Consider the following 15,024-nt stretch of genomic DNA (forward strand, 5'->3'; position numbering starts at 1 on the left):
ACAGTAATGCAAGGCTTTCTCCCTGGTGTGGAGTGTCATGCTCGCCCCCTCCCTTGGACTACAGGTGAGTCAGGACACTCTCTAAGTTGCAGATAGAGAAAGGAGCTGTGTGTTAGTGGGCGTCCCGACTCTCCTGTAGTCCAAGGGAGGGGGCGAGCACGACACTCCACACCAGGGAGAAAGCCTTGCATTACGGTGTGGAGTTACAGACAGAAGAACAGGAAGTGAGGATTTCTCAGAAGAAATAAGGACATTTAAAAGCAAAATGGAAGGATGAGGTAAGTGAAGGAGGACTGCACTAAGGTAAAGGAAGCTATTTGGGGGGGGGGAAATTGTACCTTTTACAACCCCTTTAACAATATTAAAAAAACTCCCCCGTCCCGCTTGCTCGCTCGCAGAAGCGAACGCATAAGTAAGTCGCGCCCACATATGTAAACGGTGTTCAAACCACACATGTGAGGTATCGCTGTGAACGTTAAAGTGAGAGAAAGAATTCTAGCATCAGACCTCATCTGTAACTGAAAACATGTAAACTGTAAAATAAATAAAAATGTAAGCGTCACCTATGGGGACTTTTGAGTTCTGAAGTTTGGCGCCATTCCACGAGTGTGCACAATTTTGAAGCGTGACACGTTGGGTATCTATTTACTAGGCGTGACATTATCTTTCACATTATGAAAAAATATTTGGGCTAACTTTTTCACTTTTTTGAAAAATTGTTGCGCAAATACCGTGCTAGATAAATTTGCGACGACCGCCATTTTATTCTCTAGGGTCTCTGCTAAAAAAAATAACATATATATAATGTTTGGGGGGGGTTCTGTGTAATTTAATTATGATTTTTATGTGCAGGAGAGCAATGTCAAAATTGGCCTGGTAGGCAAGTGGTTAAAGTGCCCATAAAATGGAAGCTCTCATCAGCCACTTATGTAAATCGTATGTAGTTCATCTCCATGGATCTCATTCAGATGATGTCCAAGCCATGTTCTAATATGCACTGAAATATTCACCACCAAAGGCTGTTCCCCCCCCCCCCCCCCCACATTGCATACCATGCCTCTGCCAAGGAAACAAATGGAGGCTTCTGGTTTAGCAGCATACCATTGGCTCTCTCCATGTTTTGCAAAACAGAAGAAGTTTCACACAGTTGTTGTTCCTGCATTAGCTGAATGTGGGAAAGGGGCCAAATTAAACATGGGGTGTTGCCTTTCAGGCTTGATAGTTGCCTACCCTCTCTGGATACCAATGTGCACACCTCCTGCTCTTTGTAGCTGGTTATGTACAAATTTTTAGCTGTATTTTTTTCTGCTTTCAGACCTTTCCAAGTGTCCCTAGAAAACCCACACGTGATAGAGAAACACCAGATTTGGGTCGGAGTTGTTCCTCAAGGTCCTGACGGAGCTAAGCTGAGCTCTGCGTATGACAGAAGGTTTGTTACCCTGGTCTGAGGGCCGCAATCATGCTATGTTGTGCTTGACCCCCTCATTTGGTACACAAGGAGTTAATTTAAAGCAGTGGTACTCGACCTCCGTTTTCAAGTACCCCCAAAGAGCCATGTTTTCTTTTACAGCTGCTTTAAATCAATATCAATGACGAGGTATTTTATCTAAGGCAGTGGTTCTCAACCTGGGGGCCGGGAACCCCTTGGGGGTCGAATGATGATCTGTCAGGGGTCACCGAATCCTGGGCTGCTCCTGGAGCCTGAACCACTCTCCCAGCCTTTTCGTGGCTGTACCTGGGGCCGCCCACTCAGCCTCTTCACAGCTGCCCATTCAGTTCACAGAATGGGTGGGGGCAGGGGCGGACTGACAACTCATGGGGCCCCCGGGCAATAGAATATTATGGGGCCCCTGGGCTTACAGATGGCCACCACGCCAGGAGGCAGTGCAGAGGTGGGGCAGCTAAAATCTTGGGATTTTCACATCAAAAGCATGTCGGTTTTGGACATATCGGGGACAGATGTAAAAAAAAACATAGATTTTTACATACTGTCCCTGGTTTAATGAGCCTGGCAACCCTGATGGAGCCCCCTAGTGGCATGGGGCCCTTGGGCAGTGCTCGAGTGACTCAATGATCAGTCCGCCCCTGGGTGGGGGGGGCAGAGACTGGAGGTCCGCTGACTGGCGAGGAAAGTGAAGTGGGAGGGGCTGGAGGAGACCCTATCTCTTGATTTCGGCATAGGTGTCACTGCTGAAAGACACTACAGAGCTGGAGACACAGTGAGTAACACTACCTGTGATGATAGTTGCCATTAAAAGTCCCCACTACAGTTTTCAGATCTGCAGATGACCTTGATCAAGAGCACCTAAGTTGGCTGATCAGAACAACCCCCCCCCCCCCCAGCACTGCCACTCATCCCTACCCCCCCACCACTGCTGCCACTCGTTCCATTCCCCCAGCCCTCCCACCAAGGAGTAAGAGAAGGAATGAAAATAGAGAATATATGGATGGTAGAGGAAAAGAGAGGGGGGAACAAAGAATAAAAGGGAGAAAAAGAATAAGAAAAAACAAGAAAGATGGCGAGAGAGAGGGATGGGGGAAAAAACAATAAAATAATTTTACTGTTGGGGGTCCCCACAACCTGGGAAATTTTATCAAGGGGTCACGGCCCTAGAAAGATTGAGAACCACTGATCTAAGGGAAGTTCCCAAAACATGACCCATTGGGGGTACTTGAGGACTGAGGTTGAGAACCACTGAATCAAAGTGATTGTAAAGTCTTGTGTTTTTTTTATATATAAAAATAATAAAAATGTTATACTTACCTGCTCTGTTGCAGTGGACTTGCACAGAGCAGCCCCGATCCTCCTCTTCTCAAGTCCACCCTCTGTGATCCTGGCCCCTCCCTATTGTTCAGTGCCCCCACAGCAAGCAAAAGATCCAATCATGTGTACAAGGCTTTAGAGTATATGACACTTGGTGCTCTGCATTGAGACAAGTACACACGGTCGTTTTTTGTGATGGGGAAAAAAAAAATGTTTTTTTAAAACGTCATTTAAAATGACCGTGTGTGGGGGAAAACGTTGTTTTATGTCTTCTGAAAAACAACATGCTTCAATTTTCAATTTTTTATTTCGTTTTTCAAAACATCGTTTTTTGTGTCATAAAAAATGACCGTGTGTGGGCTAAAACGACGTTTAAAACCCGCACATGCTCAGAAACAAGTTATGACGTGAGCTTGAATGGAACAGAGTGCCGCCGTACGTGCTGAACGTAACCGCGTTTTGCTAGAGCATTTTGAAAAAAACTATGGTGTGTAGGCAACGTCGTTTTTTAAAATGAAGTTTGAAAAACGTCATTTTTTTGTGCAGTTGCTGTAAATCTGAGGGGAAGCTCTGCTGATTTTATTATCCAATCATCTGCAAGTTAAAATGCTGTTTTTTTATTTTCCTTGCATGTCCCCCTCGGATCTACAGTGACTGCTAGCTGGATTCAGGTAGGCGGGCGCATAGTTGCGGCGGCATAACGTATGGCATTTACACTACGCCGCAGTAAGTTTGCAAGGCAAGTACTGTATTCACAAAGTACTTGCCTGCTAAGTTACGGCGGCGTAGCGTAAATGCGGTGGGCGTAAGCGCGCCTAATTCAAAAAAGGCTGAGGGGGCGTGTTTTATGTTAATATGGGTTGACCTGACGTGATTGACGTTTTTTAGGAACGGCGCATGTGCCGTCCGCCTACATTTCCCAGTGTGCATTGCGGCAAAATACGCTGCAAGGACGGATTGGTTTTAACGTGGACGTAAATTACGTCCAGCCCTATTCACGGACGACTTACTCAAACGACGTAAAATTTTCAAATTTCGACGCGGGAACGACTGCCATACTTAACATTACTAGTCCAGCTATTTGATGGAATAACTATACACCTGAAAATGCCTTGCGTAAACGGCGTATCTGTACTGCGTCGGCCTGGCGTACGTTCGTGAATAGGCGTATCTAGTGATTTACATATTCTACGCCAAACTGAATGGAAGCGCCACCTAGCGGCCAGCCTAAATATTGCACCCTAAGATACGACGGCGCAAGCCATCGTATCTTAGATAGGTTTAAGTGTATCTCTGTTTGAGCATACACTTAAACTTAGGACGGCGCAGATTCCGAGTTAGGTCGGCGTATCTACGCCGGCCCAACTCTTACTGGATCCAGCTATGCATTTCCAAGTGCACTTTGCGCTTGTGGTTGGCACTTAAAAGTGGATTTGCCTTTTCGTAAACAAAACCCCATTGTGCCTGTCTTGATGTGGCTCCAAGATGACTCACTTTGTGGTAAGGTCAATGACTAGATATCATTCACATTGATTTCTGCTTTCCTATCTTTCAGATTTTCGACAGATTACTTATCATCTCTTGGAATGACAATTGGTAATAGCCTTTTGTTTATTGTTTACAATATGATTCATTGTATTAACGTAAAGCTGTCACAATCCTGGGTGATCCAGATCCGAGCAAATATCAAAGATGTGCACAGTCATGGCTTTATGTAAATCACATGTCAAATGTGCAAAATCACACGACTTATATGTCATATAATAGATCTAGACAGCTGAAAGTTTGCCAATTTCCACTTCTGTAAAAGTCAAGCTTGTAACAGATGCTGTTGATTTTTTGTTTTCATACAGTTATGATTTTCTATGACAGGTATAATTGCTTTAAAATGGTAATAAAGTCTTAACACAGATTATTTCTAAAAACATTCCCTCCCTCTCCCCCCTCCCTAGCCTGCATACCCTGTATAAAAGATCTGTATACTAGTAGGTAGATTCACGTTGGGGGTGCCTAACTTTAGGGCGGCCTAGCCTAGCCTTTTTAGGCTACACCGCCGTAAATTAGTTAGGCTAGTAGTGATTCACAAACCACTTACCTGCTAATCTACGGCGGTGTAGCCTAAAACGAGCGGGTGTAAGGGCGCCTAATTCAAATGACTTGGAGGGGGGCGTGTTGTATGGAAATGAGGCTTGACCTCACGTTTTTTGACACTGCGCATGCGCCGGGCGACTACATTTCCCAGTGCGCATTGCGGCTAAGTACGCCGTACGGGCCTATTGATTTCGACGTGTACGTAAACGACGTAAATCCCGATTCGCGGACGACTTGCGCAAACAACGTAAAAAATTCGAACCTTGCAGCGGGAACGGCGGCCATACTTAACATTGTTATTCCACCTCATAGGTGGAATAACTTTAGGCGGCCTATCCCTTACGGAAACGACGTAATGCGACTGTGTAGGCCTGGCGTACGTTCGTGAATCGGCGTATCCCCTCATTTACATAATCGACGCCGGCCGCAATGGAAGCGCCATCTAGCGGACAACAGAAACATTGCAAGCTAAGATAGAACGGCGCAAGACGGCCTATCTTAGCTTTGTTTAAGCGTATCTCTGTTTGAGCATACGCTTAAACAAACGCCGGCGTAGATTCAGAGTTAGGTCGGCTTATCTACTGATAAGCCGGCCTAACTCTTTCTGAATCTACCTATGTGAGCCAGTTCACACAGGGGCGACTCGTCGGGCGACTCAGCTGCCTGACAATTCGCGCTCCGCTCTGTTCAATGGAACCGTTCTAATAGGAGCGACTCAAGTCGCTCCAACTTAAAAAAAGGTTCTTGTATGACTTTGGGGGTGACTTGCATTGACTTCAATACAGAAGTCATTTTGCAAGTTGCCTCTCAAGTCGTCTTGAGATCGACTTGCCGAGTCACCCCCAAAGTCGTGCCGCCCCTGTGTGAACCGGCACTAAGGGATTTTTTTTTTGGGGGGGGCTACGACTTGTCCCACGATTTGTGATGGCAAAGTAGCATGACAAGTCGTTTCCCATGATTTCCAATGACAACCATTCATATTAGTACGACTTCAAAGTAGTCCCTGCACTACTTTGGTCTGATTTTGATGCCACTTAAACAGGCCTTCCCTGAAATTGCGGCGGCAAAATCGCGCAACTTTGAAGTCGCAGTAGTGTGAAAGGGGTCTTACTTGGGGTCTAGGGGCACATTGGTCTGAAATACTCTATTAAAGCGGATGTGCACTCAAAAAAAAATATTAAAAGCCAGCAGCTGCAAATACTGCAGCTGCTGACTTTTAATATTAGGACACTTACCTGTCCTGGAGTCCAGCGCCGTCCGCTGCAGAGGATGAGCGATCGCTCGTCACCCTGCTGCTCCCCCCTCCATCCACGGTGAGGGAACCAGGAAGTGGTTCCCTACGGCGCATGCGCGAGTCGTGCTGCGCCTGCCGATTGGCTCACACGCTGTGTGCTGGGAGCCGAGTGTTCCCAGCACACAACGGGGGACAGACGGGAAGTCAGGAAAAACCCGTCTTTTGCCCGAGACGTGTGGCCACAAAGAAAGAGTAGGCATTTTATGAAGTCTATGACCCCTTTCACACTGAGGAGTTTTTTAGGCGGGTTTAGCGCTAAAAATAGCACCTAAATACAGCCCGTGCGTGGGCTTTCACACTGAGGCGATGCACTGGCGGGTCCGCTTCAAAAGTCCTGCCAGCAGCATCTTTGAAGCGGTGAGAGGAGCGGTGTGTGTTTACCGCTCCTTCCCATTGAAAACCGCAGTGATACCGGCAGCAATGCGCCTCTGCAGAGGCACATTGCCGGTAGTATTCCCCTTTTTCGGCCGCTAGCGGGGGTTAAAACCGCACCGCTAGCGGCCCGAATACCACCGCAATTCCGATGGTATAGCGGGGCTATACCGCCACCGCACCTCCTGGCCCAGTGTGAAAGAGGGCCTAAGTGAAGTAGGATATATAGTTGAGATAATTTCAGGGACTCAGGGATTTTTTTTTATATTTCTTGATCTGGTGAATTTACCAAGTGTCTCTTTGTTTTGGTTGATAGGTAATATCGCTCGTGTAGTTCCACATGGGCTGCTGATCTTTTTCCCATCCTATCCTGTTATGGATAAAAGCATTGAGTTCTGGAAGGTGAGGACATGGCCTGCTCTCTTATTCAATGTTTTGCAGTCTAGAAAAGGAAAACTTGGGTATGATGGATTCTTCATTCTTTGGAAGTGATAAATATTAACTTTTGAAAAGACAAAAAAATATACAAATAAAATATATATATTTTTTTATAATCTCTAATAAATGAATATATCTTGATAAGAAGAATAACAAGTTAAACGGGATCAAACCATGTTTAATTTTTTTTTTTTATTATTATTATTATTACATTTTATTTACAAGGGTCTTTGTTATACGTACAATGCAAACAAAATACAGTATGCCTCATGGGGCGTTAAAGAAACATAAAAAACAAACCATGGAGCGTACGTAGACCATATAAGGCACTACAGTGCATTGCAGCAACCCCATAGCAACTTTTAGACATCCAGGGCTCGACAAATCCCGGTCTCCATGGCGACTATAAATGGCATCCTGGCGACTTGGCTTTTTTTTTTTTTTGTGAAGTCTCAAGCTCTTCCTTGTGTGGTGGCCGTTGGTATTACAAGTTAAGCATTACAAGTTAAACAGCAATTCTAATGTAATTTGTCACTATTTTCACTGCCATCTTCTTCCCTCTAATTAGAACCCCCAAACATTATATATATTTTTTATCCTAACACCCTAGAGAATAAAATGGCGATCGTTGCAATACTTTTTGTCACGCCGTATTTGCGCAGCGGTCTTACAAGCGCACTTTTTTTGGGGAAAAAATTACACTTTTTTTAATTAAAAAATAAGACAACAGTAAAGTTATCCCCATTTTTTTAAATATTATGAAAGATAATGTTACGCCGAGTAAATTCATACCCAACATGTCACGCTTCAAAATTGCGTCATATGTCAAAATGTCATATGGGTACAGTGTTGCATGACCGCGCAATTGTCATTCAAAGTGCGCCAGCTCTGTATTCAAGTGGTTAAATATACATCTAAATGATCACATCAATAAAACGTGGGAATAACAACAATATAAACAAAGTTTATCGTACCACTTCCTGGGATATATAAAGTACTACACCTAATACCAAATGGTACCAGAGACAAGCTATTATCATAATTTGTATAAAGTTTGTTCACATTAGGATTGTCAAGATCATACCGCTCTGCAACAGTCCAATGGGTAATGAGCAAAGCAGGTAATTTATGCAAATGAATGATTATAGAAAAGAAACGACCATGTGAATCCAACAGCAATCACGTTATTCTCAAAGGTTGTTGGACCTCTTTCACACTGGGTCACTTTGCAGGCGCTATTGCGCTAAAAATAGCGCCTGCAAACCAAGCTTAAACAGACGCTGCTGTGTCCCGAGGGCTTTCACACTGGAGCGGTCCTGCTAGCCACATCTTTGGAGCGGTTAGCAGGAAAATCAATGGGCACCGCGGCTATACCACCGGCAATGCGAAATCAATGGGCACTGCGGCTATACCACCGGCAATGCGAAATCAATGGGCACCGCGTCTATACCACCGGCAATGTGCCTCTGCAGAGGCGCTTTTATGTTGGTTTTTAACCCTTTCTCGGCCGCTAGCGGGGGAGGGTAAAACCGACCCGCTAGCAGCGGTATAGCGCCGCAAATCTGACGGTAAAGCGCCGACGCACCTCCCGTCCCAGTGTGAAAGGGGCCTTAGAGGTCTTATGCCAAGACATATATCAATGACTCATTCCAGCTGGGTTATGCATACACATGAATTATGGAATGAGATTTCAACCAAGCTGATGTTGCAGGTCAACTTCAAGAAGGTTTTTTTCGTAGTCCAATTTTGCAATATTCATAATCTACACTAAAGTCCACGGATATAGGAAGCAGCCAATACATTTCCATTTTGTAGATTGCAGGAGGGAATCTGTAGATGCGGAAAAACACACAAACTGCAGGGCCTGGGTATTCTAAGAGAACAACGCTTACCACTGCAGTACCAAGCTCCTGTAATTTATCACATTTAATTGCAAAACTCAAACTGCTTTCATTTGCAGGAAAATGGACTTTCCTCCCGAATCGAGGATGTTAAACCGATGTTTGTGGAGCCAAGAGGCAAAGGAACATTTACTGAGGTGAGACGGCTAAATCTTTGCTGCTAGCATCCTGCTCTGTCTTTGTGTTTTATGTGGTTTACTTATAGTGAGCTTGGTTTTTAACCCTTTCCTTGGCACGGATGTACTTGGCATGCATGGCATCACAGCCCTGTAAACTGACTCGTACAGATGCCACGACTGCACTACACATATTTGGTATCACTGGGAATGCCGGAGTGAGAGAAATAATTCTAGGGCCATCGGTTAACTCTGAAGTTGTTGGTTTTGGACAATTTTGGGAAGCTTATCGCTGATTCACAGGTGTCCTCATAGCTGGAGTGGTTGTAAACCCTTACAGACCACTTTATGCTACAGGTAAGCTTATAATAAGGCTCACCTGTAGCTACCCCGGAAATCCTAAATCTGCACTGTTTAGGAGATATCCAATGTCATCAGCACATGTGCACCGGGGCAAGTGTATGTGCCGTTGCTTCAGTCCATGTGCCATTACCGGCGGCTCCCACATGCATGCACGGGAGTCACATTATTGTGGCTTCGGCCAATCACCGCGCCAGAGGCGCGATTCCCGGAAGTAACCCCTGGGAGAGATGTCGCCATGGGAGGGGGGGGACGAGGACCACTGCGGGGGCTTTGATCTAAGGTAAGTAATCCATAATGAGATAGTATTCTATGCACACTAGCTTAATATGCCTTCTTGTCTTGCAGGGTTTGTTTTTTTTGTTTTTTATCGAGGGTTACAACCACTTTAATGCTTTAACATCTTTGGTATTCTTTACTCTTTTGCATCCTCATCTTTTAAATTTTATATTAATCAACAGAAATGTATGATTTTGATAAATAGTTGCCCTCCAAAATAAAAAAAATTCCGCTACCAGCATTTGTTTCTTCAGGGTCTCTGCTTTCAGAAAATATGTTTGGGTGTTTTAACTAATCTCTAGACCTAAAATGTGCATTTTAAAGTGGTAGTAAAGTCTAAACGAAAAAATGTATAAATATATCTTGTCCCGCTGCAAGTTAATGCCACTATGTGCTAGTATGCATCGCATACTAACACATTATGAAAGGCTTACCTCTAAAACGAAGCCCTCCAGTGGCACGCTGTTCCATGCTAACAGGGCTTCCACCTTAGTCAGGGAGGTGACCAAGAATCTGATGGTCACCCTGACAGAGCTCCAGCATTTCTCTGTGGAGAGAGGAGAACCTTCCAGAAGAACAACCATCTCTGCAGCACTCCACCAATCAGGCCTGTATGGGGGAGTGGCCAGACGGAAGCCACTCCTCAGTAAAATGCACATGACAACCCACCTGGAGTTTTCCAAAAGGCACCTGAACGACTCTCGGACCACGACAAACCAAATTCTCTGGTCTAATTTCACAAAGCTTGAACTCTTTGGCCTGAATGGCAAGCGTCATGTCTGGAGGAAACCAGGCACCACTCATTACCTGACCAATACCATCCCTACAGTGAAGCATGGTGGTGGCAGCATCATGCTGTGGGGATGTTTTTCAGTTCCAGGAACTTGGAGACTATTCGGGATTGAGGGAAAGATGAATGCAGCAATGTACAGAGACATCCTTGATGAAAACCTGCTCAAGAGCACTCTGGACCTCAGACTGGGGCGAAGGTTTATCTTCCAACAGCACAACAACCTTAATCACACAGCCAAGATAACAAAGGAGTGGCTACGGGACAACTCTGTGAATGTCCTTGAGTGGCCCAGACTTGAACCCGATTGAACATCTCTGGAGATATCTGATAAGGGCTGTGCACCGACGCTCCCCATCCAACCTGATGGAGCTTGAGAGGTCCTGCACAGAAGAATGGGAGAAACTGCCCAAAAATAGGTGTGCCAAGCTTGGGAACTAGGTAGCGCAATCGGGAAGACCTCACAAAATGCATCTGTAACAAGTCGTTACCATGATTCTGCCATCACAGGTTCCCTTTAAAGAGGATCTGGAATGCCGCATTTCCTCAGCGCATGTTGTTCATTTTCGGATTTATCTTCTACAGAATCTGTCATCGTAGCTCCCGCATTTCCCTTCATTTTCTGTGAATCAGCACGCCCACACCGCCTGTATTGGGTGACAATCATGCAGGGCAGTAGTGGAGGAAGTGTTTTTATCAGGTGGTGTCTGGTAGAGTGAGGTAGAACAATGGTATGCAGGAATAATATTGCAGTGTGGACACTTTAGACCTGATTCACCCGAGAGTCAAAGCATCTGTAAAAATAAAGAACGTCTGAATTGTAATCTTTGGCAAAAATCACATAGCGGAAACAATGCAACCTTGCATCAAAGTAATCTATTACAAGGGGGGGGGGGGGGGGGGCGGTCATTTTTAGGCTTCGTGTACACTAAGGCCCAGGTTCACAAAGGAGATACGACGGAGTATCTCAGATACTCAGTCGTATCTCTCAGAGTATCTATGCGACTGATTCATAGAATCCGTTACGCATAGATAGCCCTTAGATCCGACAGATGTAATTGTTTTACACTGTCAGATCTTAGGATGCAATACCGCGGCCACCGCTGGGGGGAGTTTGCGTCGTAAACCAGCGTCGGGTATGCAAATTAGGAGTTACGGCGATCCATGACGGTTTTTCGCGTTCGCTACGTCGCTGCTAGTCTAGTTTCCCTCGCAAATTTAGTCATCGTTTTGGGTGCCCTAACTTTACACAGCACACGTATGTGCTGTATAAAGTATGGCCGTCGTTACCCCGTCGAAATTTTAAAATTCACGTCGTTTGCGTAAGACGTCCGGGAATACGGAAGTACGCTACGCACGTCGCCGTTCGAAAAAATTACGTCCGTTCACGCAAAGCACGGCGGGAATTTCAGAACGGAGCATGCGCAGTAGGTCCGGCGCGGGAGCGTGCCTAATTTAAATGGCACACGCCCCTTTGAATTACGCGGGCTTACGCCGTAGGCCGCCAGCGTAGGTTTTCATTGCAAGTGCTTTGTGAATCAGGCACTTGCGATGAAAACTTGCGGCGGTGTAACGTATCTACGATACGTTACGCCGCCGCACTTCTACGTGAATCTGACCCTAAGCTACTCCTAAACTCGAGTTTAGGGCCTTTTTGGCTTTTTTTTTTGCCAAATTTTCTGAACTCAACTCCATTAAAGAGGAAGTAAACCCGTGATTCAAAAATGAGAAAAAATACATAAAAAAATCCTGAAGGACAAAGGTATAATCAGCTAGTATGCATAGCATACTAGCTGATTATGTTTTACTTACCTCCGATCGAAGTCCCCGCAGCCGTCCACGTCTCCCCCTCTGGCCGCCGACATGTTGTCCCGGAGTGACTTTCGGGTCTCACGGCTCCGGCGCTGTGATTGGCCGGAGCCGCGATGACGCCACTCCCGCGATAATGGCACAGTACAACTGAAGCAACGGCACATAGTGCTATTGCTTCAGTTGGCTTAAGTTTGCATGTGCCGCATGATGTCGGCACATGCAAATGCAGGGATATCTCCTTTTTTGCTACAGGCAAGCCTTAATATAGGCTATCCTGTAACCAGGGCCGCCATCAGGAATTATGGGGCCCCTTACACTGCTTCAGGCAAGGGCCCCCTGGAACAGAGAACCGGGGGAGTGCTGCTGCCAATCTAGAAAATTGAGAAGCGCGGGGGGGGGGGGTTGTTGGTGGGTGCCACAAATTGGGGGGTTGCCCTAGGGACCTCTGGGCCCTTACAAAAAAAAATGATATATATATATATAGGGGGTAGCCATCTGGGCCCTTTAATAAAAATAGAAAAAAAGGGGGGGGTTGACATCCAGGCGGCCCCTTACAGGTGTACTGCCTGTACCCCCCTGATGGCGACCCTGCCTGTAACATTAAGTTGTTAACGAGGAAGCAATCTGGTGGCAATTGCTGGGCACAGTGGTGACAATTGCTGCATTGATTGATGGCACAGTTGGAACGTTTGATGGCACAGTGAGGATGCAATTGATGTGTGTTTTTTATTTATTTTATTTTTTTGGCGCCCTTCCAAAAATTTTGAGCACCAGCCGCCACTGACACAGATGAAATACATATATGAGATCTGTTTTACCTTTTTTATTTTTAGCCTTTTACATATTTCCTTGTTGTTTTCCAGATTATGGATGCGTATTATGAGAAGATACAAGCTCCCAATGGCTCCGGTGCCAGCTTCCTGGCTGTGTGTCGGGGAAAGGTGTGTGTTACAGGTTGCTCACGACTTCCTAAAAGATAACCAAGTTTAGTGTGCTATACTAATGCCTCTCTGTCCCTTTCAGGCTAGCGAGGGCTTGGATTTTGCAGATTGCAATGGCCGTGGTGTAATAATCACAGGGCTTCCTTTTCCACCAAGAATGGACCCTCGGGTGGTCCTGAAGATGCAGTTCCTGGATGAGATGAGGAGAACAGCAGGACCAAGTGCGAAGGTACTTGTCATTTACAACGTTAAGATCCCCGGGGTCCAACCTGCAGCCCAAGGACCACATGTGGCCCCCCAAATAGTGTTGCCCTAGGTTCACCCTATTGCGGGTGTGGAAGGGCGTGTAAATTGCAGTCGTTCCTGCAAGCACCCGCAGACAAAACACGCTACTCTTTAGCAGATGCGTAGGGTGCCATTAATTCCTTATGACCTCCTCGCATATCTGAAAGCACATTTCTGAGTGCATGAAACCACGTAAATCAAAAGCACCATGCGGTTTCCCTGCGGCTGTAGTTTTGAATAGGCGCAGGACGTTTTCCCTGCATTTTCTGCAGGTACGGAAGCCAATTCAGATGAATGGGCGGCTGTGCCCGTGCAACTGCAGCACACAGGGAACGCATACATGTGAACCTAGATTAAGGGGCACAGAGACAGTGAGTTCAGATCCCCCCAATGGGGTTATGTAAATACAGCTTATTAGAAATATTTCCTTTATCTAAAAATGACCAATTCTCATTTAACTGGTTAAGGACCGGCTCCTGTACATTTACGTCAGCAGAATGGCACAGACGGACAAATCGACGTATACTTACGTCGTTTTGAATTTTCCCGCCGCAAGCGCCACCGGCAGCGCACGCCTGACCATGCCCGAAAGGCCCGCGGACTCTGTGTCTCAGTTCTTCAGCTCTGTGTGACCCGATGGCGGAAGATGCCAATGTAAACACAACATCTCCCCATTCTGCCTAGTGACATATCACTGATATCTGCTCCCTCTCATTGGGGATCAGTGACATGCCACTCGTAACAGTTAGAATCACTCCCTAGGACACACTAAACCCCTTCCTGCCCCCTAGTGGTTAACCCCTTCACTACCAATGTCATTTACACAGTAACTAGTGCATTTTTATCGCACTGATCGCTGTATAAATGTGAATGGTCCCAAAAGTGTCCAATGTGTCTGTCATAATGTTGCAGTCACAATAAAATTTGCAAGTCGCTGCCATTACTAGTAAAACAAATTTTTTATAAAAATGCCATAAAACTATCCCCTATTTTGTAGACACTATAACTTTTGCACAAACCAATCAAACGCTTATTGTGATTTTTTTTTTTTTACCAAAAATATGTAAAATAATACGTATCGGCCTAAACTAAGGAAAAAAATGTTTTCTTAGAGTTTTTTTATAGGGGTATTAGAGCAAAAAGTAAAAAACATTGCTTTTTTTTTTCTAAATTGTCGCTTTATTTTTGTTTATAGTGCAAAAAAATTAAAACCGCAGAGATGGTCAAATACCACCAAAAGAAAGCTCCATTTGTGGGGAAAAAAGGACGTCAATCTTGTTTTGGGAGCCACGTCGCACGACCGCGCAATCGTCGGTTAAAGCGGCGCAGTGCCGAATCGCAAAAAGTGGCCTGGGGCTTAAGTGGTTAAAGAGACATTGTCAACCTGCCTGTTTAGGGAAAAGTGTGAGAGTTATTGCAAAGGGTCTCCCTCTACCTCCACCACTCCTAATACTCACCTTGCCGTGTTGCTCATCCACCGCTCTTCCTTTGTTGCAATACAAAAAACAGTATTGTCTGGTGTCAGATGTAAAGGGGGAGCATTGAGGTCACTCTCTTTGCCATATGACAGTGCTTGGGCCT

The 15,024-nt window shown here is 45.5% G+C and overlaps 1 protein-coding gene across 2 annotated transcripts in view; it reads left to right on the forward strand.

Moving 5' to 3' along the window:
* RTEL1 (regulator of telomere elongation helicase 1) overlaps nucleotides 1-15,024 on the forward strand; it is a 96,757-nt gene that overhangs the window by 34,081 nt on the left and 47,652 nt on the right. For both annotated transcript variants that reach the window (XM_040331594.1, XM_040331595.1), the window contains exons 17-22: nucleotides 1,316-1,429; nucleotides 4,320-4,360; nucleotides 6,838-6,923; nucleotides 8,920-8,997; nucleotides 13,081-13,158; nucleotides 13,241-13,387. In XM_040331594.1, the coding sequence (XP_040187528.1) occupies nucleotides 1,316-1,429; nucleotides 4,320-4,360; nucleotides 6,838-6,923; nucleotides 8,920-8,997; nucleotides 13,081-13,158; nucleotides 13,241-13,387 (544 nt within the window). The remainder of the gene's footprint in view (nucleotides 1-1,315; nucleotides 1,430-4,319; nucleotides 4,361-6,837; nucleotides 6,924-8,919; nucleotides 8,998-13,080; nucleotides 13,159-13,240; nucleotides 13,388-15,024) is intronic.

This window comes from Rana temporaria, chromosome 12 (assembly GCF_905171775.1).
Source record: "Rana temporaria chromosome 12, aRanTem1.1, whole genome shotgun sequence".
NCBI classification, from domain to species: Eukaryota; Metazoa; Chordata; class Amphibia; order Anura; family Ranidae; genus Rana; species Rana temporaria.